This window comes from Prionailurus bengalensis, chromosome B2 (assembly GCF_016509475.1).
Source record: "Prionailurus bengalensis isolate Pbe53 chromosome B2, Fcat_Pben_1.1_paternal_pri, whole genome shotgun sequence".
NCBI lineage: Eukaryota > Metazoa > Chordata > Mammalia > Carnivora > Felidae > Prionailurus > Prionailurus bengalensis.
The window spans coordinates 3,472,619-3,495,872 of record NC_057349.1 but is presented as its reverse complement, the minus strand read 5'-3'; the positions used below and the strand labels follow the sequence as shown (position 1 = coordinate 3,495,872).

Sequence of the window (23,254 nt, the reverse complement as noted above, 5' to 3'; positions counted from 1 at the left end):
GCGGTAGGAAAGCCCGGTCCCCTTTCCTCAAGGGGGGCTAACTCTGGTGACCTTGGTGTTCCGGACTTTCCAGATGGGTGGGATACCCCCCTGCCCCCCTCCCTGCCTGCGCTGGTCCCACTCTCCACTTCTCCTGAGGGCAAAATCAAAAAGCAAATCAAAATCAAAAATCGGGAAAATTCTCCCAGCAATTCATCAGAGGAAGAGGTTTGGCCCCATGGGATCCAGCCAAAGGCTCACGTCGTGCGGACTCAGCCTCTTCCCCTTTGTCAAACGTGGTGATTTTCTCAATCAGAAATGCCCCCACCCTGCGGGCCTAGGTTCCACCACTGTCTCACGTTGTGATTTACAGAACCCGCTCATCACTCTCTCTGTTTATTCTCTTTCTACATCGTAGTCGAAATGAGATCTTGAAACATCAATCTTCCCTGTGCTTCACTTCTTGCAAACCGTACGTGGCTTCACCTGTCAACCTCCTTCTAAACGTGTCTGCCCTCCACAATCTGGCCTCCTGTCCTTCTCACCAAATTCACTTCTGAACTGCCTTCGACCCTCCCCCCACAAGTGTGCGTAAACTCCGATGCCGAGGCCCTCCTGCCCTCGGCCACCCCCTTCACCCAGCTCACTGCCGCCCGTCTGTCACACGGCAGCTTGGAATTTTATCGCCTGGTGCCTTTGCCTGAATTCGCCGGGACCCGCTGCCCTGGCCCGTTTACCTGTTTCTTTCCTTCACTGGGGAGCGGAGCACTTGAGAGGGTGCTGTCTGCGCACTGAGTCCCTACGGGACCCAGCACGGTATCGGCTATCAACCGCTCAAAAAGTCGTTTATGAAAATAGGATGAAATGAGGCGTATGGTTATGCTTGCAAAACTGCCTGGTAATCGCACAGACGGGTTCATGAGCCACTTTGGAGAGATGGCTGAGATGGAGAAGTCAACCCACGTCGGATAGCACGTACAGAAGGGACTTCAGTGTGTCCTCAGATGGGCGAGTTGAATGTCAGAGCCTCCCTTGATTTAGTGAATGACATCGGTCATCCTTTGGGAGACCTGTACATTATGATACATTTCTCCTTCCCGCATCTCTGTGTCTACCTACTTCTGCCTGGATTCCAACCCCCCCCCCCCCCCGCCCCGCCTCGATACACCTCTCTACTCTCTGAAACACCGATAACAGATTTTGAAAGAAAGAATTTGTCTTGGCTTTGCTGAAGGGCATCCCAAGTAGACTGGAAAAGCTGCACACATATATGATCTGGAGGGTACTGGAGACGGAGGTTACGTATATATATTTTAATAAGCTCTCACAAGCTTCTTTTTTCCTTAAAGATTAATTTATTTGTTCCCCTGCCTCAGTTAAGTCAACACGGCTTGCAGCTTCATAAATGAAAGGTACATTACATAATAGAGCTTTGGATGACAAGAACATTTGTTTACTAATTCAAAAACACATTGTTAATGAATAGAATGAATGACTTAGGGGCGCCTGGGAGGCTCAGTCGGTTGGGCTTCTGACTTCAGCTCCGGTCACGATCTCACGGTTCATGGGGTCAAGCCCCGCGTCGGGCTCTGGGCTGACGGCTCAGAGCCCAGAGCCCGCTTCAGATTCTGTGTCTCCCTCGCTCTCTGCCCCTCCCCCGCTCACACGCTGTCTCTCAAAAATAAATAAATATTAAAAAAAAATTGTTTTTAAAATTTTTTTTAACGTTTTTATTTATTTTAGAGACAGAGAGAGACAGAGCATGAACGGGGGAGGGACAGAGAGAGAGGGAGACACAGAATCAGAAGCGGGCTCTGGGCTCTGAGCCGTCAGCCCAGAGCCCGACGCGGGGCTCGAACTCACGGACCGCGAGATCGTGACCTGAGCCGAAGTCGGACGCTCAACCGACTGAGCCACCCAGGCGCCCCTAAAAAATTTTTTTTAAAAAAAGAATGAACGTCTTAAGATTTTTTTTCTCCCCCCACACAAGAAGATCGGCTTTAACATTCTACAGGAGACTCAGATTTCTAATCTTTCCAAGCTCAGTAGACTTGAATGGTCCCTTATCACTGTGGACATTGTCACTGAGTGGACGAAAGTCCAGCCACGCTGTACATTGATTAGGCAAAGACGTGAATGTCCTCCTCACCGCTTCTGCACAAACAGCTGGGAATCAGCTTTCACCCGCTTCTTACTTGTATCATTTGCGAATGAACAAAATGCAGTCTGTGTGACTTTAGTTAAGTCAAGGTTGGCTCTGTTTTGTGTTTTGTAGAAAATGGTAGGGACGCTTATGCACGTTCCAGATGCCGGAGAAGTAAGGTTCCATCCGAGTAGGGCAACCGCTGGTCACAAGAACAAGCTTTGCGATCTGAGTTTACTACGGCCTTCCCAGCTCCTGTCTGGGTGACTTGGGGCATGTAATTTGGCCTCTCCAAGCCCAAGAACTCCCACCCGTAAAAACTAGGGATGATCCTTTGTACTCTGTAGTTGAGGAGTAAACGAGCTCAGGATTTGGTGCTATGTCAGTGCCCGGAAAGTATTAAAGAATCATTTTCTAAAAATGACTATTAGTATTCCTATGTGTCCCCACACTTCAGAAAAAAAAATTCTTTATAATAATGTACTGTATCATTGGGGGGGGGGGGGCTGGAAAAGGAAAACATCAGAATAAATAAAATCTTAATAGAGCAGGCAAGCGTGCCCAGTGCCGAAAAGGCAGAACTAACGGGCACAGAGCCCCTCTGCCGGGAGGGGACGTGCACACGAGCTGAGAGAAAACTCCAGAGAGAGTCAGTGCGTGCGCACACACCCGGGTGAGCCGCCCTGGGCGTCCATCTGACGCCCCACCCCCACCCCGGGAGGAAGGGGCAGCTTCGGGCACAGCGTGGACCCCAGGGCTCACCTCCTGTGCAGCACAGAGAAGCCGCGTCTCCCGAAGGGCTGGGAGGCGGCCAGCTGTCCTCCCCCTGGGTCTCGGCCGCTCCTGCCGCACAACCGACCCAGCAGAGCGGCTCCGACTCTCCTCTCCTCTCGCGCCTGCCCAGCCCCCCGCCCTGCCCCCCAAGGGCCTGTGTCCGAAGCCAAGGCCGGCGCCCACCCGTGGCCGCCAGGGGTACCCACCTCGTCAGCTGCACGCGGCCCTGCTCGGGGAGAGGGTGTTCTGGCCGCAGCGCCAGCCGGGCCCTGTTATACCTCCCCGGGTCCCCGTGCCCCTGGCTCAGGCGCTGAGGTCACGATGTCAGTGTCAAGGGCTCCTTGTGCACCAGGTGGGTCCCCGGGGCCCACTTCTCCCCTCTCCCTGATGCTCTGTAATTTGCGGAGCCGGGAACCGTCCTCATGCAATTAGAGTAAACGCACTGCAGGCTGAGCGCTGGTGCAGCTGGGGCCCTGGTGGGGGGGCTCGGGGTCCCCGGACCTCATTAGGGCCTCCTGCCACCCCCACCCCCGCCCCACTGGTCTCCACAGCTCAGGAACAGACACCTGAGAATCACAAGTGCTCACTTCGTGAATAGTTTAAACTGCACCCACACTGATAACAGAAGATCACTGAGGGGCAGGGTCAGAACCCCCACTGCTCCCCCCCCACCTCGTGATAGACGGGGTCCAGAAGGGAGCAGGAGGGGGACTCCTGGGGTGCTGGCTTCCTGATCTGGGGGCTGGTCGTGGGCTCTGAGTCAGTCCATACAGCTCACTGAGGTGCTCCCTTCTGAGTGGGTTCATTTCTTTTGCAAGTTTGCCTGCAAATGGTTGGTGGCCCAGAAGGTCAGGTCCTGCGGTCATGGTCCAGACCCGGGTCTGAGTGTAACACTTACTATTTTGCTTTAATTTTTCTTTCTCTAGTAATGTTCTTCCTCATGGGTGTGAAATGGTATGCTAGGATGCTTTTTATTTACTTTTCCCTGTTGCTGAGTGATGTTGAGCCTCTTTTCGTGCTTATTGGCCATTTGTGTGTCTTCTTTGGAGAAATGTCCATCTTTTCCATGTCTTCTTTGTTGTCTGTGTTTTTGGAGTCACATCCCAGAAATCATTGCAAAATCCAGTGTCATGGAGTTTTGTCTTATTTTATTTTTTTGGTAAGTTTTGTAGTGTTAGCCCTTAAAGTTAGGTCTTAGGTCCATTTTGAGTTAATTTTTGTTTGTGGTGTGAGATAAGTCTCATTTCCTTCTTTCGCATGTGGATATCCAGTGTTCCCAACACCACTTGCCGAAAAACCTGTCCTTTCCCCATTGAATGATCTTGGCACTCTTGTTGGAAATCTTTTGATCAAATATGTGAAAGTACATTTCTGCCTTCTCTATTCTATTCTATTCCATTGGTTTATATGTCTGTCTTTAGTCCAGTACCATATTGTTTGATTGCCATAGCTTTGTAATCAGTTTTGAAATCAGGAAGTCTGACATCTCTAACTTTGTCTTTTTCCTTTTTCCAAAATGGCTTTTCGCTATTCGGAGTACTTAGAAATTCCATACGAAATTTAGGTTGTACTTTGCTGTTTCTGTGAAAAACATCATTGGAAGTTTGATGTGGTTTGCATTAAATCTGTTGGTTTCGGGGTAGTATTGACATCTTAACAATATTAAGTTTTCCTATCCATGAACATGGGATGTCTTTTCACTTATTTATGTCTCCTTAATTTCTTTCAGCATTGTTTGTATGTTCAGTGTATGAACTTTTTGCCTCTTTGGTTAAGATTATTCTTAAGTATTTTTGTTCTTTTTGATGGTCTTTGAAATGCAATTGTGTTTTTAAATTCTTTTTTTTTGTATTGTCCATTGTTGGTATATAGAAATAACTGATTTTGGTGTGTTGATTTTGTGTCTTGCAACTTTGCCATACCCATTAGTTCTAACAGGATTATTTGTGGGGTCTTTTGAGTTTTTCACAAATAAAACTTTATAGTCTGTTCCCAGGGATACTTTTATTTCTTCCTTTGCAATTTAGATGCTTTTTATTTCTTTTTGTTGCCTAACTAGTACTTCCAGTACTGTGTTGAATAAAAGTGATGAAAGCAGACATGTTTATCTGGTTCCTAATCTCATAGGTTAAGCTTTCAGTCTTTCACCATTGAGTATGTTGTTTGTTGTGAGTTTTTCATATATGACCTTTATTATGCTAAAGTAGTTTCCTCCTATTTCTAGTTTGTTAAGGTGCTTTTTTTTTTTTTTATCATTCTAGAGTATTGAATTTTGTCAAATGTCTTTTCTGTGTGAATTGAGAGGGACATGTGGTCTTTTCATCCTTCATTTTGTGCTAAATTTATGTTAAAGGAATTTTTTTTCTTGTGCCAGCATAAAAAAAGATAATAAAAGAAAAATGTTAGGATATACCGTATGTAAGGAAATTTTGATTGACGTGAACCTTATTTGTCTGCGTCTATAATGCATACAAATAACACTAATTTTTATTTTTTATTATTTTTTAAAATTTTATTCATTTTGACAGAGAGTGTGTGTGCGTGTGGGGGAGGGGAAGAGAGAGAAGGAGAGAGAGAATCCCAAGCAGGCTTCACACTGTCACACTGCTGGGATTGATGCAGGGCTCATCTCTGGGCTAGATCTCAGGAACTGTGAGATCATGACCTGAGCGGAAATCAAGATTTAACTGAGCCACCCAGGCACCCCAAATAATACGATTTTTAAAAGCAATAGAGCATGTTAAGATATCAGACAAAGTTGACTCAATGTTGAGAAGTTTAATTTTTAAAAAAGCTTATAAATCTTTCACTGCAAATTGTACAAGGACAATATAAAAAAAGAGAGTGAGAGAAAGAGTAAAGTTACTTTATAGGTTGTATTCCTGTTAAAATAGATAAATTATTTTCTGCCCAGAAATGAAAAGCTCTTTTTTATCACTAAAGATTCTTATTAACTCTCTGGGTCTTGACATACTCTCAAATGATTTTTATCAAAAGCTTCTTATTAAAAAAAAAAAACTGGTAAAGCTCATTACTGCTTCTTTGTACTATATTTGAAACATATTGCCTGAAGCATACCTTGCCTACAGATTCTCAAGCTTTATGGTTATATCTTGTTCCTCTCTCATCCTTTTTGCTGGCCAGGCTGAGAATAAAAATGAGCTGAAGATATCTTACACATCTAAATGATTTTCAGATTTTGGGGTGCCTGGGTGGCTCAGTCAGTTAAGTGTCTGACTTCTTAGGTCATGATCTCACAGCTTGTGAGTTCGAGCCCCGCATCGGGCCCTGGGCCGACAGCTGGGAGCCTGGAGCCTGCTTCAGATTGTGTGTCTCCCTCTCTCTCTCTGCCCCTCCCCCACTCACACTCTGTCTCTGTCTCGCTCTCAAAAAATAAATAAACATTAAGAAAATTTTCATGATTTTCAGATTTCAAGATTCTTACTAGTCAAACAAAATATCGTATGTTTATGATATAAAAAATGGGGGTGACTAAAAAGTACTTGCGGTGGACATTCAGCAGTAGTTAGATCACAATATGGTGGAGCTGTCCTATTTGCAGGCCCATCTCGTTGATTGACCTTCACTTTGTTACATTTCTTACAAATTGCAGGTTTGTGTCAACCCGCTGTGGAGCAAGTCTGTGGGTGCCATTTTTCCAACAGCGTTTGCCCACTTTGCGTTTCTGTGTCTCATCCTCATAATTCCCACAATATTTTAAACGTTTCATTATTATTATATTTGTTGTGGTGATCTGTGATCAATGATGTCACCACTGTAATTGTTTCGGGGTTCCGAGAACCGTGCCCCGAGACCATGGTGAACGTAATCAGTTAATGCTGTGTGTTGAATCACTATGTTGTACACCTGAGGCTGAGAGAAGATTGCGTGTTAAGTACATAATGCAGGGGCCCCCGGGTGGTTTCCCAAAGCTGGGTTAAGCTGGGGGTACCACTGGGAGTTCACAGGGGTGTACACAGAGCTGCGATCCGCGAGGACCTGACTTTGACCTTATCTCAACAAGGGCTCAACAGGTCACATGGCTCAGCGAGTTGTTGCCCTGTTTGCAGTTACTGAGGGTCTAACACCTTTATCCCTGGACTTGCAAGTCTCTGGAAGGGGACTAGGGGCTCCTCGTCTAGGAAATTATTTTGCCTGGAACCTGACACAGGCTAAGTCGCAGGCTGAGGTTTGTAGTGTGGGGAGAGTTTAAGCTCCAGCGGGACAGGTGGAAAAGCCTGGATAAGGTCTTCGCATCCTAAGAGTGAAGACCAGGGAGGCTGGTGCGAGGGTGGAGAGGAGCCCTGCCCGCGGCCACAACACCCACCTTCCTTCGGCCTTGAGGAGAAGGCACCTGAACACACGTGATGAGGAGGCTGGGGATGCGCGGTGACAGCTCCCGGGGCTTCGACCTTCTGGCTTCCCTCTGGGGCGGCAACTGAAGCTGGCATCCCCTGCCCCCAATCCCCCTTCCACTCCCCACTGACTGTGCTGGGGCCGCGTCTCTCCCGCCCTCGAGGAATCTGGGGGTGGGGGGTGGAGAGGAGACCCCAGGGCACAGGGCTCCAGGACCCTCGCAGGCTCTCCATGCAGCTCTGTGAAGCATCAGTGATCTCAAGTTCGCCAGTGTAACTACCCATCACAGTTAGAAACTGGACAATGACTTTGGGACAGGGCCTAATAAGGACCTGGTGTCTGCCTCTCCTTTCGAGATTGTCTTGTGAGCATTTGCCAGGACATTCGGGGGCACCATGACGGCAGCACAGAAAGTTCGAGGAAGGCTATCTGTCACTTTATTGTGACCCCACTTAAAAGGTCCAATGAACTTACCAATGCAGCTAGAAAAGTTTATCATAAAGTTAATGAGGAAAAATAAAGACACAGGAATATCTAGGAAAATACCCAAAAGAAAACCTTTAAAGGAAACTGGCTCTCTTCATTAAGGTATACAATGAAACATCTATATTCAACAGTGTGGTACTGGGGCCTGGATAGGCAGACAATGGGCTGAATAGAAATTTCACAAATAGATACAATTACATACACAAATTCACTATAAAATAAAACTGGTATTTCAAATCGCAGAGAAAAAGGTTTTAATAAAGGCCTTTGAATCAATGCTATAATTATTTGGAAAAAAGATAAAATTAGATCTATTCCTCCAACCATATCCTCATAACTTTCCTCTGTTTGAAATAATCTCTAAATAAAAAACAATTCAATACGAATGAATAGTCCCCAAGGCAAATACTGGACTGGAGGAGGTGTGACCCAAGAGCATGGACTCCCTGGGGTTCCTCGCCAGTCCCCTACGTACTGCAAATCTCCCTGCCTTTGCTCAGGCCCCTTCCTCAGTCTGGGACACCCTCTCTCTTGGCCACCTCTAGAAAAGTTGCTCAAGACTAACCTTCATAGGGTAGTTCTATTTTTTTATTAATTTTATTTTTTTTTAATTTACATCCAAATTAGTTAGCCTATAGTGCAACAGGATTTCAGGGGTAGATTCCTTAGTGCCCCTTCCCCATTTAGCCCATCCCCCTCCCACACCCCCTCCAGGAACCCTCAGTTTGTTTCCCATACTTATGAGTCTCTTCTGTTTTGTCCCCCTCCCTGTTTTTATATTATTTTTATTTCCCTTCCCTGTTCTGCCTCTTAAAGTCCTCATATGAGTGAAGTCATATGATATTTGTCTTTCTCCGACTAATTTCGCTTAGCATAATACCCTCCAGTTCCATCCACGTAGTTGCAAAGGGCAAGATTTCATTCATTTTGATTGCCAAGTAATACTCCATTATATATATATATATATACACACACACACACACACACACACACACCACATTTTCTTTATCCATTCATCCATCGATGGACATTTGGGCTCTTTCCATACTTTGGCTATTGTCAGTAGGGCTGCTATAAACATGGGGGTGCATGTATCCCTTCGAAACAGCACACCTGTATCCCTTGGATAAATACCTAATAGTGTAATGCTAGGTCATAGAGTAGTTCTATTTTTAGTTTTTTTGAGGAACCTCCCTACTGTTTTCCAGAGAGGCTGCAAGGTAACTCTATTTTCTGAAGGTTAGTCTTGAGCAATCCAGCAACTGCACTACTAGGTGTTTACCCAAAGGATACAAAAATTCAAGGGTACACATGCACCCCAATGTTTACGGCATTGTCTACAACAGCCATATTGTGGAAATGGCCCAAGTGTCCATTGACTGATGAATGGACTGATGAATGTATATATATATATATGTATATACACACACACAATGAACTATTATTCAGCCATAAAGAAGAATAAAATCTTGCCATTGCCATGGCATGGATGGAGCTAGACAGAGTATTATGCTAAGCAAAATAAGTCAATCAGAGAAAGACAAATACCATATGATATCACTCATATGTGGGATTTAAGAAATAAACTAATGGCCATGGGGTGCAGGGAAGAGAGGAAAAAAATGAACAACAGACTCTTCACTAAAGGGAACAAACCAATAGTTACCAGAAGGGAGGTTGGGGTCGGGGATGGGTTAAATAGGTGATTCGGATTTAGGAGGGCACTTGTGAGGAACACTGGGTACTGTATGTGCCTGTTGAATCACTAAATTCTACACCTGAAACTATTTCACACTGTTAACCAACTGGAATTTAAGTAAAAACTTGGAAAGAAAGATAAATACTAACCTTCGATATTGTCTTCCTTTTCCAGGCATTTATGATTCATTCTGATTAGTCAGAATTAATTCCTATTTTGTTCCTTCACCCGCGCTTAGGAAACAAGCAGCTGAAAAATCTCCCCCACCCCGACCCTTTGCTTGAACTCGCTAGGGATGAGTCTCAACATTTTTTGCACCGCAGCCTTTGGAAATCAGGCGCAAGTCGGGCCACCTGTCCCCCCTAAGATCACCCAAGAAGCACACGGGGATTTGGGGGCAATCGGAAGTCGCGGCCCGTCTGCTGGGATGAGCGGGGAGAGAGCCCCGCGAGTGAAGGGCTCTGCCCTGCAGGGTCGAGGCGGTGACGACACGGGGTAGAGTTGCAGCGCGGCCCCGCTGGGGCCCGTCGTCTAAGCTTCCGGACTGTCTTCTTAGCCGCGAATTCGGAGTCCGGACTCGCCAGGCTCCCTGAGGTCCACACCAGGGGGACCGGCTCTGGGAGCCCCCGCCCGCGGCTGGCTCGGGCGGGTGGCGCCCTCGGACCGCAGGGGGGGGGGGGCGCAGACAGGTGCCAGGCAGCCGCGCGGGGGGAGCCCAGGCCCAGGCCGAGGTGCTTCCGTCCCGGCTCCGCCCCCGTCGCGACTCCTGGGGGAGCTGAGCCTGCTTTTCGCGTCGCGACTTTTCCAGTCCGGTCGTGGTCCATTCGCGTGGGAGCCGGAGCTGGTCTCCCGGGCGTCCCCGAGCCACCTCCTGGATCCCCTGCGTCCAGGACAGCCGGGAGCGCCTGAGTATCAACTCTGCGGTAAAGCCCCCCAGACGGCAGCGCGTGGGGACGAAGTGGCCGAGTGGTTAAGGCGATGGACTGCTAATCCATTGTGCTCTGCACGCGTGGGTTCAAGTCCCACCTTCGTCGGTTGCGTGCTTTTGATCTACGATTATTTTTGAGTCTCCTTCTGGCGTTTCCAGCTTGGGGCCAGCTCCCTTCGAGTGCCAGTCCGAGGGGCGCCTGGTTGGCTCAGTGGCAGAGCAGGGGGCTGCAGGCCTTGGGTTTGTGGGTTCAAGCCCCACGTTGGTGTAGAGATTACTTAAATAAATAAGCCTGAAAAGAAAGCAATCTGCCCGCTGTTCTTGAGCTTCCCCTGGAGAAGGTTGTCTTTACCCTTACTGTATAAATTCTGCCACTTACCCCTTTCTTCTTTAAGGGAGTATTCCTGCATTTGTGACCTTAATTCTTTAGAGCGGACATTATTCTTCATTTTCACCCTGTCTAATATATTCTCTTGATATTTAGCCATATTCCTTGAAGAGCTCTTGTTTTTAGCCCATTCATAATTAGGAGAATTGATTGGTCAAAGGCTTGAACCTTATGAATCTTTTTTGGCCATTGACCAATTTCCAAATGGACCAGTTTCCAAATTTGTTTCATTTTACAGTGTTAGTGCTCATACTTGAGTAAGCCAGATTCTCAATACAATGGAAATCTAGTATTATTTTAGTATTTTATGTTTAGAGAACGATAGAATATAGGTTCTAGATAGACGTTTGAGGTGTATCCATTTAGGAAAATGTTTCCCCCTCAAATTTCAACTCGTTTTTACAATTACATTGCCTTCTGTTTAAAAACTATTATCTTCAAGAATTTTCCAAAATCTTTTTATGTTTAACTTTTTTTTTTTTTTTGAGAGAGAGAGAGAGAGAGAACATGGGAGGGGGAGAGAGAGGGAGAGAACCCCAAACAGGCTCTCTGCTGTCAGTGCAGAGCCTGACTCGGGGCTTGAACTCGCCAACCGTGAGATCACGCCCTCAGCCGAAATCAAGAGTCTGATGCTTAATGTACTGAGCCACCCAAGCCCCCTGAAGTAATAATTCTTCTTCTTCTTCTTCTTTTTTTAAAGACATTTGATTATAGCCATTTAAAAACACATCGATGATTGGAAATAATAATGTAAAAATATTTGCAGGCTTATCTCAGATCTTCAAAAGTCCCCTCTATCGTCTAGCCTTGCCCGTAGCCTCCTCTCTGTCTGCTCCTTCCAATTTGTCTTATGGGCAACTATTCTATCATCAGGAAACAAACTCGCCAATATCTCTTCCACGTCCCCTGGTAAGTTACCACCTAAAACTTCATTGGCCTGTCTGTGACTACATTGAGAGCCTTTGGTTCTTTACAGCAAAGAGAAGAAGAAAATGCATCAATGGGAAAGGAAATCTGATCTTAGGACTCTCTGATGAAACACTAGGCTTCAGAGAATCCAGTCGTCTCTGGAAAACCGATCCGAAGAAAAGTCTTTCCTCTCAAATTAAGGTACTCCACTGCACGGTAGCACTGTGAGTGAACATAGCATCCGGGTGCGCTGTGACCGTGTCGCCGTGAAGCCGTGGGTTTTTCCACCCAGAGGTGGCGGCACCTGCCGACTGCGACCTTCCTTTCCAGTTTCCCCTTGGTTTTCGTCCTTCGTCCCTCAACCTCATACAAGTGATTCTTATCCTCTGTGTTCTCTTAATGCTTGTCCCAGAGAGCAAGTGGAAGAGAACTTTATCTTACGCACTTGCCCGTCCTGTGGGACGTACCATTTTGGCTCACCCACTCATTCTCTGGTGTGCATACTTCTGGAAGGCCGAGGGTTGGCTGGCTCTGGCTAGTTGAGCAAAGTGCTCCTGTCTGGCCAGTCTCAGAGGCTGGCCTGGGGCTTACGTCCACAAAACCAGCCACTGGAAGTGCTAGGGGCATCGCCGAGGGAGCGGGAAGTGGTGGCCAGGTCACCATGGACGGGATCCAAGGAAAGACAGGGAGGGAACGGACGAAAGAGGTTCTGGGGCTCAGGCCGAATGCACCAGAGGCGACCGGGCATCACAGACGCCTCTCTGAGCGGGGACCCCGGCTCGTCTCTCACTGCCACGCCCGTGTCATCCGTCGTGGCCCACACGCTTGTCCTTGGAGAGCTGGTCAAGGCTCTAAGCTTCCTCTGTTCTACACAGATCTGGGAAGCATGGAAGTTTAGCAAGTGCTCCGCACAGAAGCCTTCCAGCACTCACAATACTGTCAGGAACGTAAGCTCAAAAAAAAAAAAAAAAATTGCAGTGTAACGTAATAACAGAAGTAAGTTATTGAAGCTGTGTGGACGTGGTGTAATGAAGCCCCAAAGAAGTAGGCATAGGCAATCGCCATTATTTAGTACGGGAATAAAATAACCACATGCATACGTAAACAATATTGAAATATGGTAAACAGAAGTCTTTAACATGGAGTGAGAGCCTGTTTATATCAATTCGAAGATTTTGCACTCTACACATATATGAGAAATAAAAAATACCAGATATTTTTCAAAGTGGCTTCATCGGAAATCTTATTGCCAGACCTACGCATTGTACCCAGATATGTATATTTAATTCCAGTTTGAGAAATCAAGAACTAAGTTCTTCATTTGAGTTCGTGGAATGCCAGGGGCGCCTGGGGGGCTCGGTCGGTCGAGCGTCCGACTTCGGCTCCGGTCACCATCTCACGGCTCGTGGGTTCGAGCCCCGCGTCGGGCTCTGTGCTGACAGCTCGGAGCCTGGAGCCTGCTTCAGATTCTGTGTGTGTGTGTGTGTGTGTGTGTGTGTGTCTCCCTCTCTCTGCCTCTCCCCCCCTCACGCTCTGTCCCTCTCTCCTTCAGAAATAAATAAACATTAAAAAAAATTTTTTTAAATAAATTAATTAATGGAAAGCCAGATTACTTTGTGCCCTTTGGTAATAAAGAGACGGATTGCGTCGTGAGGGCACCAGGCCGCTAACAAATGATGTCTAGGAATAAAACCGCAAATTGTTTTCAAACTTAGTTTCTTTATTCCTGTAAAAAGATACATTCCCATGAGTAGCAAATCAGAGAGCACAGAAACATATAAAATGAAACTCTTCATACTATGCCTCCACTTACCTGCTTTCTCTCAAAACAGGTAACCACTCTTAGAGTTTACTTTTTATTCTTCCAGAGATACTTCGCGTGTGTAACACCAAATTAAATACATTTTACTCCCATGTGAATGCTATTGCCCTGAAATTGCTTTTCTTTTATTGATTAAAATCTACCATAGATGTCAAACTCTATCAGCACATTTAGCACTTGCTCACTTTTTCATGAATTTCATAAAATTCCATCCCTTTGGAAGGATGGATATTTATGGATGTATGAATGCTTTCAACTGACTAGAAACATAGAATCTTTGGTTGCATATTTAAGTTGTTTTTTTAAAAACAGCTCTGGGATGTCTATTTTTCTTAGTGTAATCCTCACGCAGACAATTATATTTATAGGATCAGATGCTAAAGAGAAATTATTGGGACAAAGGGTACATTACCTGGTAATTATGATTAAATTTGCCAAATTGCTTTCTTTGCTCGGTTCTTACTCCTGGAGTGGTCGTGGTGAAAGAGCCATCTAACAAACATGAGAATTTTTTGGTAAAGTTTATTTATTCATTTTGAGACAGAAAGAGAGCAGGGGAGGGAGAGAGGGAGAGAGAGAGTCCCAAACAGGCTCCGTGCTGACAGCACAGAGCCCGACGTGGGGCTCGAACCCATGACCCGCTAGATCATGACCCGAGCCGAATAGTCGCTTAACTGACTGAGCCACGCAAGTGCCCTGCCAACATAAGACTTGAAGTGACTTCTTGAGGGTGACAAGATGGAAAATGAGAAAATGATTCAGTCCCTATCGTACAGGCTCCTGTGTCAGCTCAGGACCGAAGGTTCCGGTTTCTCGTATGCGAATAACTTCCATTATGTCTTTAATATATCTGTTATACGTTCAAGTTCCCCACGTCCGTTGTATTTTTACGCTTGATCTTAGCCAAAAGGCCCAGAAGCGATGTTCCGTTTTATCTTTAAACACAGCACAGGAAGACTAATGGTTATTTCAAATGACCCTACCTACTGAAGGCATCAGTGAAAAAACAGAGTTGTCCCAGCTTTATTTAGAGTGCCAACATCCACCCTGACGTCCGTCTCTGTGAATCAGCACAAACGGGCTGAGAATTGCATAGCCAAGAGTTAGAAATTCTTGAATATTTAATACGAAAGAAGCATTCTCTAAGGAGAAATTTAAGCCCAGAGAAAGAATACAATCTGTCCAATAAAATAAAAGAAAACAAAGCATCAGAAGGAGAACACTGTGGGCGGCTCTTCTCTCGGCGGGGGGGGTCTGGTGGAGGATCTTGGATTTCTGAAGGTAGAGGACGTGTCTGTGGTGCTTGTGGAGAAGAAGCACCAGATAGGCGCTGGCCCAGCCCATGAGACTCAGAAACAAGAAATCCCGCAGGGCCATGAGGATGGGAAACATCCACTTCATGATCTGGCTTCTTGGGAGGACGTAAGAGCAGCTATTTCCGTGGCTAGCTTGTGACCTGTTTAGGCTGCTCGTGTTTCTGACGTAGTAGAGTAAGTTCATGCTGACCAAGGAGTTGAGGACCCAGAAGAAGAGGCAGAAGGGAAGGATGTGCCTTGCGGATGCTGGCTTGAAGCCGGCGGGCACGGGGGCTCTGGGGCTGATGGTGGTGGCCTGGACCACGGCGAGGAAGCTGCTGGTGGAGATCGAAAGGCCCCGGGCCACCCTCTCCAGAAACACAAACGCTTTACAGCCCGTGTCGCCCAGGACGTTTCTCACACCAAACATCGCTATTGTTTTCAGCGTTACCTTGGACAAAAGTATCACGGTATTTGTAAAAACCAAGTGGATGCTAAGAAGGTGTACAGATTTCGTCGCAGTGCCCGAAAAGAAAGCGCACGTATACTTGACAAACACAGAGATGTTCCCCACGATGCCGGGTCCGGTGAGAAAGAGAAAAATGGTTGCCCGGATAGTGTTCAAAACCATGTTTTTGCTTCAAGGGCAGAGAAATTTGAATCCAGCAAGAGGCTTTCGAAGAAAGCTGTGGGCCCAGGTGGATCTGCGAAGAAAAATGCACATCAAAGGGCTCCTCCGGTGCACAGAAGACAGTCACGGTGGATGTGACAGAGCAGATTTCTGTCCAAAGAACTCTCTTCCTTTCCCCATGAGTGCTCTCGGCGGGTCATTCTATGTGGCTTCGGATGCGATCCTGAGAATCAGAATACAGAATCTGAAGCGGCAATCCGGATTTTGTTGTCTGGCTCCACACCGGCGAAGACAAACTACATGCTCCAGAGTTTATGTGTCCCCGATACGTTCGATCCCAGCGTGTGCTGAGCGGAACTAAAATTTCCCCCAACCGGACGTCCCCCTGTGCTTTCCAGTTCTTCGCGTGACATCACCATCAGCCACCCCCAGGAAATCTGGGTCTTGCTCACCGCCCCACGTCCCCACACGAGAGCCTGAAAACCTCCCGTTGCATCAGTGTCTTCTCTAGCTCCCACATTCAGCCTGTCTCATCTGAACCCCTGAGGTTCAGCAGGCATGACGAATCTCATTCTGACGAGGATAACAATTTCCTGGTGTGCCTCCCGATTCCAATCTTTACACCTCTGATACACAGCCCTGAATACTTCCAGAGTTGTCTTTGAAAAGCCAAACTGAGTCTGTGACTTCACTGCTTGCAAGTTTTCACCGGGTTTTCCTAGTTTCAACACCAAATCAGACGGCGTAGCCTTTGGAGATGGGACCCCAACTTTTAAAGCCGGATCAGCCAGAGACGTGCAGACATGGTCCGTGGGCTGGACGAGCTCTGATGGGACCTGATGCAGTCTGGGCAGGGCCCGGGGGGTGGGGGGGTGGGGGGACCTTGGAATGCTGCCCGGCAGGGGGGCAGGGGTCTGCACAGGAGGTCTGAGTCCCGCTGAGGACACGGAGGAGACCCCAGGGGAGGCCTGGGTCCCTTCAGGGCGTGTTACTGGCGCCCGGGAGGGGGCGGTTAGGAGAAGCCAGCTAACGAGGAACTGGGTGCTGTCCTGAGACAGGGGCGGTTAGGAAGTAGGGACTCCCAGGGGTGGGCAGGGTAGCCAAGTGGGCTGGGGCCGCTTGGGTAGGAAAAAGGAAGCACAGCCACGAAGGGTGATGGCGCCGGTCACACTCGCTCAAGAGCCCTGGGGGAATCCGTGTTTGCAGGGAATTGAGCGGTCAGCTGTCCCGCGGCTGTCCTCCTGCCCCGGTTGACAAGGGAACTGAGGCGCCTGCTGTCAGTCCCAGCCCGCCGGCCCCCTTCACGCCTGGGTGAAAATGCACGCTCTCGCCCCCAACCTCTCCCACCTCCCTTTTCACCCAGAAGTGGCTAGAACACTGCTGACAGCTTCCCCAGACAACATAAACCAGGAGGTCTGACTGAACCGCGGGGCTTGCACGGGCCCTGTGTGCTTGGAAAGGCGGCCCGCAGGCCTTCACCCCGCTCCCTACGCTCCCAGTCCTTAAGGGCTCGGACGACCGTGGCCCGGAAGGCGTCTGGCGGCACGAGCTGCATGAACTTAGGCTTGTGTCCGGGTTTGGCACCAGGAGGCCTCACGACCCGGGGACCTCGGTCGTGGCCTTTGGGCCCCCGCGTCCTCCGCCCCACGGACACGTGGGCAGACCGAGGCCTGCGCCACGTTGTCGGAGAAAACGTGGCAGGATCCCAACTGCCTCGCACCTCGTGAAATAAACGGCCCGCCTGATGGCAGGAACAGCACCTGAGCCAACCTTCTGGAGTCAGAACAGATTCACTGTTTAGTCCAAGGCCTGGAATCTGTTACAGTGACTGCACTCAGCACAGCTCAGTGCCCCGCCGTGTCCTCATCAAATAGGTTCCCGTTTGGTTTTGCTTCTCTCGACCCAGAGTCTCCCAAGTTTGCAGCCTTCTTTTCATCTTCCCCAAATTTCAAAGCTCTGAATCAGAGTTGGGACCGGTGTCTGTGTCACCCAATCAGCCGCTTCTCTTCGTTTCCGACCGAACCCTGGCAGAGGAGGGAGGGACGGTGTCCCCCCAGATTCATTTTGGGAAATGTCTAAGGAAACGATTTTCCCAGACACCTTTTCCCTTCAGACAGGTGCGTAGAGCCCCTTCTGGACCTAACACCTACCCGGTGAACCAAGGAGGCGCATCCCTGTCGGCTGGTGTTCTCAACTAACAGATGAGATCAGCGCTTTCGGCTACAGACCCCTAGGGTCCAATTGCAGGGGATTGCCTTGGGTCCCCACCTCACCACCTGGCAACCTGGCAACGAAGAAGTGGGATTTCACCAACAGCCACTGCAACGGCCACCCTGGTGGCTGTTAAGAGGTGCCCCCCGCAAGCCGGCGCCCAGGGGCGAAGCAGTATTCCGAATTAAGCCCGGTGTTTCCCCATCGTTAAGATCCCACAGCAGTGTTTCCCTGTACCTCCCACCGTGGTCCTGAATAGTCTGCCTTAGCGCCTTGAACAAGCGTCATTGAATATTCTCTTCTTTCACATTACCTATAGGTGTACCAGGAACCTGCTAAAAATACTTATGTAACATGTGATTTACATGTGATAAAAAGCCTTTTGAGATAAGCACTATTTTCGTCCCCAGTTTTGAATGAGGACACGCAGGCACACATAGATTGCATAAGTTGCGGGGCACCTGGACGGCTCAGTCAGTTAAGCGTCTGACTCTTGATTTCCGCTCAAGTCATGATCTCCCAGTTTGTGGGATTGAGCCCCGCATCTGGCTCCTTGCTGATAGCAAAGGAGCCTTCTTGGAACTCTCTCTCTCTCTCTCTCTCTCTCTCTGCTCCTCCCCTGATCTCTCTCTCAAAATACATAAATAAACTTTAAAAATGTCGCACACAAAAAAGACTGCATACGTTGCCCACTGAGACTTCTAAGGGCAAAAGAAAAAATAATAATTTTCGCTGGTGCAAAAGAGAGACCCCACCCTTCCCTTCTCTTAAGAGTGTTTTCTTAAAAAAAAAAAAAACTTATAAATTTTTCCTCAGCCCCTTTGAGATGTATGTAAATTTTTTAAAAAGCTAAATAAAAAGCTTACCAGTTTTCCAACCCAAGAATGTTTTTGTCAAGGACCTGTGAGCCACCTTTTGAAACATAAGCCTGAAAGAAGACAGTGCCCTTGTCACCCAGTTGCTATGGGACATTAGGAGCCCAACTTCTGGGAGGACCTTATCCCAAATTGCAAAACTACACCCTGTCATCAGAATTGAGAAATTTATTTATTTTCTCTTCAGATGAAGCCAATTAATTTACACAGCATCATCCAAATCACCAGGTGACTTTAGGACGCACTATATGTGACAAATGGTGCTGGCCAGGCTTCTCACTGGAGGGCAAGCTATCACTTACCTTGAGATAAGATGTATGTGATGGGTTGCACCTGCTTGGCTCTATAAAAAGTGACCTTTTGTTTTCTCCCATCCAAGTACCAACCAGACCCGACTTTTGTTTTCTGTTCCTGCAGTCTCTTTAGTGGATTGTCTGTGGTGCACAGCACATTATGCTTTCCTGTTTTCTCAACAATGAAATTGTTTTCCTTCCCTTTTACTTTTTATAGAGAAGTCTTGTGGTTGGCTGGAGATTTTGTGGCTAATTCTCTTTCTCCAACACCCATAGATAGTAAGTAGCTGAACCAAGGATTGAACCCAGGACTCTAACACAAGAGCACAAGCTCTTAACTCCCGCCATAGTTCCACTGGAGTCAGATGCTTAACTGACTGAGCCACCCAGGTGCCCTGGAAAATAAAGGCTTAAGAAGAACATCTTCAGGACCCAGGGCTTAATAGAGACTATAACAAAAATAAAGAGGGGTGCCTGGGTGGCTCAGTCAGCTAAGTGTTGGACTCTAGATTCAGCTCAGGTCATAAACTCATGGTTTGTAAGTTTGAGCCTTGCATCAGGCTCCATGCACACGGACAGTGTGGAGCCTGCTTCGGATTCATTCTCTCTCTCTCTCTCTCTCTCTCTCTCTCTCTCCCTCCCCCCACCTTTCTAAGTAAATAAATAAATTTTTTTAAAAAATAAAGACTTTTGCTCTGTGAAAGACTCTGCTGAGAAGATGGAAAGACATGCCTTAGACTGGGAGAAATATTTACGAAGTGTGTATTAAACAAAGGATTGTTCTAGAATGTAGAAATAACACTCAAAACTCAAAAGGGGAAAGATGAGCAATCCAATTATAAAATGTGCAAAAGGCATGAAATATTTCAATGAAGAGGACAGACAGATGGAAAGCTAGCATGTGACAAGATGTGCAACGTCACCAGTTTCCAGAGAAATACACATTAAGATGAGATATGTCAGAGAAATGAAAATGTACGTGCACAAACGCTCGTACACAAATGTTCACAGCCAGTTTGCCTTGAATGGCGAAAAGCTGGAAACAACCTGGAAACACCCGGAATGCGCCTCAATGGGTGAATGGTTACACAAAATGAGGTACATCCATACTATACAATAGGATTCAGCAATAAAATTAATTACCTGCAGCCCGTGGCTGGCTCACTCGGTGGAGCGTGGGACTCTTGATCTTGGGGTTGTAGCTTCGAGACCCCTGTGCTGGGTGTAGAGATTCCTTTTTTAAAACTCTTAAAAAAAATTAATTAACTATTGATGCATGCCACAATTTAGATAGATCTCAAGGGTACTATACTGAGTGGAAAAAAAAAAACAACTCTAAAGGTCAATAATCCGTCATCTATCTATCTATCTACCCTTCCACAACTTTGTTTTGTACGTTTGAATAAGCAATGCATTTGCTAGGGTTTAAAGCTGCATCTATAAAGAAATAAAATAAACAATCCTCCCCCACCCCAGTCCCAAGCTACCCCTTCCCCCACTAACATCAACCTTTCACCTTTATCCCGTGGGCCCACCTGGAATTTCTTCATACAAATGGAACATACAAGTACAAACGTGTAACTCAAAAGGCCTGTGGTCGCCCCTTCTGCGCATGTTTACGTCCATCGCCCCGCCCCCCGCTGGTGAGTCCCGGGGCACAGTTGGCTTGGCCCCCAGGCTGCGTCCCCCGGCCACGCCCAGTCCTGCACCGGGAGCCCCAGGTGAGCTGAAGGTGTGTGTTGTCTGTTGTGCCCACGTGGCCTCCCTTCTCCACATCCCCCCTTCTAACCCGGCACGTGGGATGCAGACCCCACCGTGTTCGTTGGATTGAGCCAGGTAGAGTGGGAAGGTCTGGGTTATCTCGAATAGCAGAGCTTAGAACAGCTTTTTTTGTAGTTACGGAGCCAAGAAACACTGGGGGAAAGAAAAAAAAAAAAGAGGAATTAGAACAGGGATAATGTGTATGATACTGGAGATTTCCATAAGGGGCGGTCTCCTCTGCCTACGCCTTGTATCAAGGAGTTCTCCCTGGTTTGGGCCAGAAAAGATCTTTCCTTTCTCAAGTGGATGCAGTTTCTCATAAAGATGTATATAATTAACATCATTAAATGTTTCCTATATTAAGTATTTCAAATAACATTGACGATAGTGTAGCTTTGTTGTTCGATTTATCTGTTAAAGTGAGAGGTCTTGGGTTCAAGACCTTATGAGATTCAAGTTGTATTTAATGGGATTTTCTTTGCTCCTGCCTCCTTTCCACTCTGGCTCGGGTTCTCGCTCGCTTGCTTGCTTTCCTTCTTTCTTGACGAGTCTTCACTGCCTTCATTAGGTGGTTCCACAAGGGACTTGCCAGCATTCAGATAATCAACAAGCTCAGTAGTGTCTCCAGGGGTCTCTCATAAGATGAATCAGAATGAGTGGTAGGTTAGGGCAGCGGTTTCCAAGTTCTGTTTGTGTTTCCCCTCTTCGATTCAATACTATTAGAATGTTTTTAAAAGTTCATAAAGCTAATGAACAAAATATGTATGTATGCCAGCGCTTTGTCTTGTTGATGTTTTTGTTTCATGCCTTCAGGTGTGTGTGCAGTGATATAATTCATTGTAGTTTTGATCTGCGGTTCCTTCAGGATTAATGATGTGGTGCACCTTTTCATACATTTACTGGACATTGAACACCATTTAGTGGAGGTGGCTGTTCAAGCCTTTGCCCATTTTTATTGGGTTGTTTATTTTTCTTTATTGACGTCTAAGAGTCTGCATATATTTGAATCTTTTGTCAGTTATGTGTATTGTGCATATCTTGTCCCAATCTGTGGTTTCTCTACTCAGCTTTTTAATGATGACGATTGATGGATCGAAAATCCTAATTTTAATATTGTCCAAATTATAATTCTTTTTAGGGTTAGCCTGTTTGACATCCTGTTCTTTAAAAAAATATCTGTCTACTCTGTCGTCATAAAGATATTCTTTTACACTTTCTTCTAAAAGCTTTATTATTCTACATATTAAAATCTTTATTCCATCTCTGTTTGTTTGGGTTATGTAGGTTAGGAGGTCAGGTGCATTTTTCCATGTGGATATTTCAGAAACCCAACATAATTCACTTAAAGTCCATTTTTGACCCACTGCACTGAAGTGTTGCCCTTATAATAAATCAGATTATTATAAATATGTAGTCTGGGCTTAGTCTCTTGTTCTATTGATCAGTTTTCTCATTCTAGTAGGTCCTTTATATTTTCACATAAACTTAAGATAAGCATACGAGTTTATACACACACACACACACATTTTGGAATATTAATCCAAATTGCACTGCAACTTAAAGAGTGATTATGGGGGGAGGGTGCCTGGGTGGCTCAGTTGCTTAAGCGTCCAACTCTTGATTTTGGCTCAGGGCATGATCTCATGGTTCGTAAGACTGAGCCCTGCGCCAGACTCTACCCTGCCTGCTTGGGATTCTCTCTCTCCCTCTCTCTCTCTGCCCCACCCCCCCTTCTCAAAATAAATAAATGAACTTAAAAAATTTTAAAAAATTTGGGAGAATTGACACCTTAAACATATTGAGTTTTACTTTCCACGAACGTAGGATTCTTATTTATTTATGTAGCTTTAATGTATCAATGGTTCATAGTTTTCAGTGGAGAAATAGCATAAGTGATTTGCTTGTTTTCCCTTATATAGTTGATGTTTAAATTTTTAGTAAAATTTTCAATTATGTATTGCTAATAGGTAGAAAGCAATTATTTTTCTATTGACCTTCAATCTATTGAACTTACTAGTTTCACTTCTTTTTCATTCTTTCCTGTTTCCTACACACACAATTTTATTAATGGTGAGTAAAAAAAAATTTTACTTGGGGCGCCTGGGTGGCGCAGTCGGTTAAGCGTCCGACTTCAGCCAGGTCACGATCTCACGGTCCGGGAGTTCGAGCCCCGCGTCAGGCTCTGGGCTGATGGCTCAGAGCCTGGAGCCTGTTTCCGATTCTGTGTCTCCCTCTCTCTGCCCCTCCCCCGTTCATGCTCTGTCTCTCTCTGTCCCAAAAATAAATAAAAATGTTGAAAAAAAAAATTAAAAAAAAAATTTTTACTTATTCCATTTTCTTTTCTTTTCTCTTCTCTTCGTTGTTTTTTTTTGTTTGTTTTTGTTTTTTGTTTTGTTTTTACCTTCTCACAGGGTCTAGAGTCTCCAGAACAATGCTGAGGGGAAATGATGATAATAAACATCTGCCTCATTCCTAACCTCGGAGATAAGCATTTAAAATTTCCATATTGAATATGACGTTAACTGTGGTTTTCCTGTAGCTAATGTCTATCAATTTAAGAAACTTGCTTTCCCTTATAATTTCCCTGAGAAGTTTTATTTATATTTTTCATGACTGGGTGTTGATTTTTGTCAAGTGTGTTTATGGCTCTACTAAAACGAATGCATGTTTTCTTTGTCCTTTGATGTCTGTATGAGATTCATTA

At 46.3% G+C, this 23,254-nt stretch overlaps 1 protein-coding gene, 1 long non-coding RNA gene and 1 other non-coding gene across 3 annotated transcripts; 2 read left to right on the top strand and 1 right to left on the bottom strand.

Annotated features, from left to right (window-relative positions):
* Positions 1-10,389: 10,389 nt before the first annotated feature.
* TRNAS-GCU lies at positions 10,390-10,471 on the top strand. Its single transcript has one exon. It is a non-coding gene; the product is annotated as a tRNA-Ser (tRNA).
* Positions 10,472-14,157: 3,686 nt separating this feature from the next.
* Positions 14,158-15,869, bottom strand: LOC122490273 (putative vomeronasal receptor-like protein 4). The gene is given in 2 exon segments (XM_043592881.1): positions 14,158-14,533; positions 14,535-15,869. Coding segments are annotated over 2 exon segments (930 nt in total). The 5' UTR covers positions 15,411-15,869; the 3' UTR covers positions 14,158-14,479.
* A 4,447-nt stretch (positions 15,870-20,316) lies between these two features.
* On the top strand, positions 20,317-23,234 carry LOC122490325. Its single transcript, XR_006299127.1, has 2 exons — positions 20,317-20,510; positions 22,962-23,234. It is a non-coding gene; the product is annotated as an uncharacterized LOC122490325 (long non-coding RNA).
* Positions 23,235-23,254: the final 20 nt, after the last annotated feature.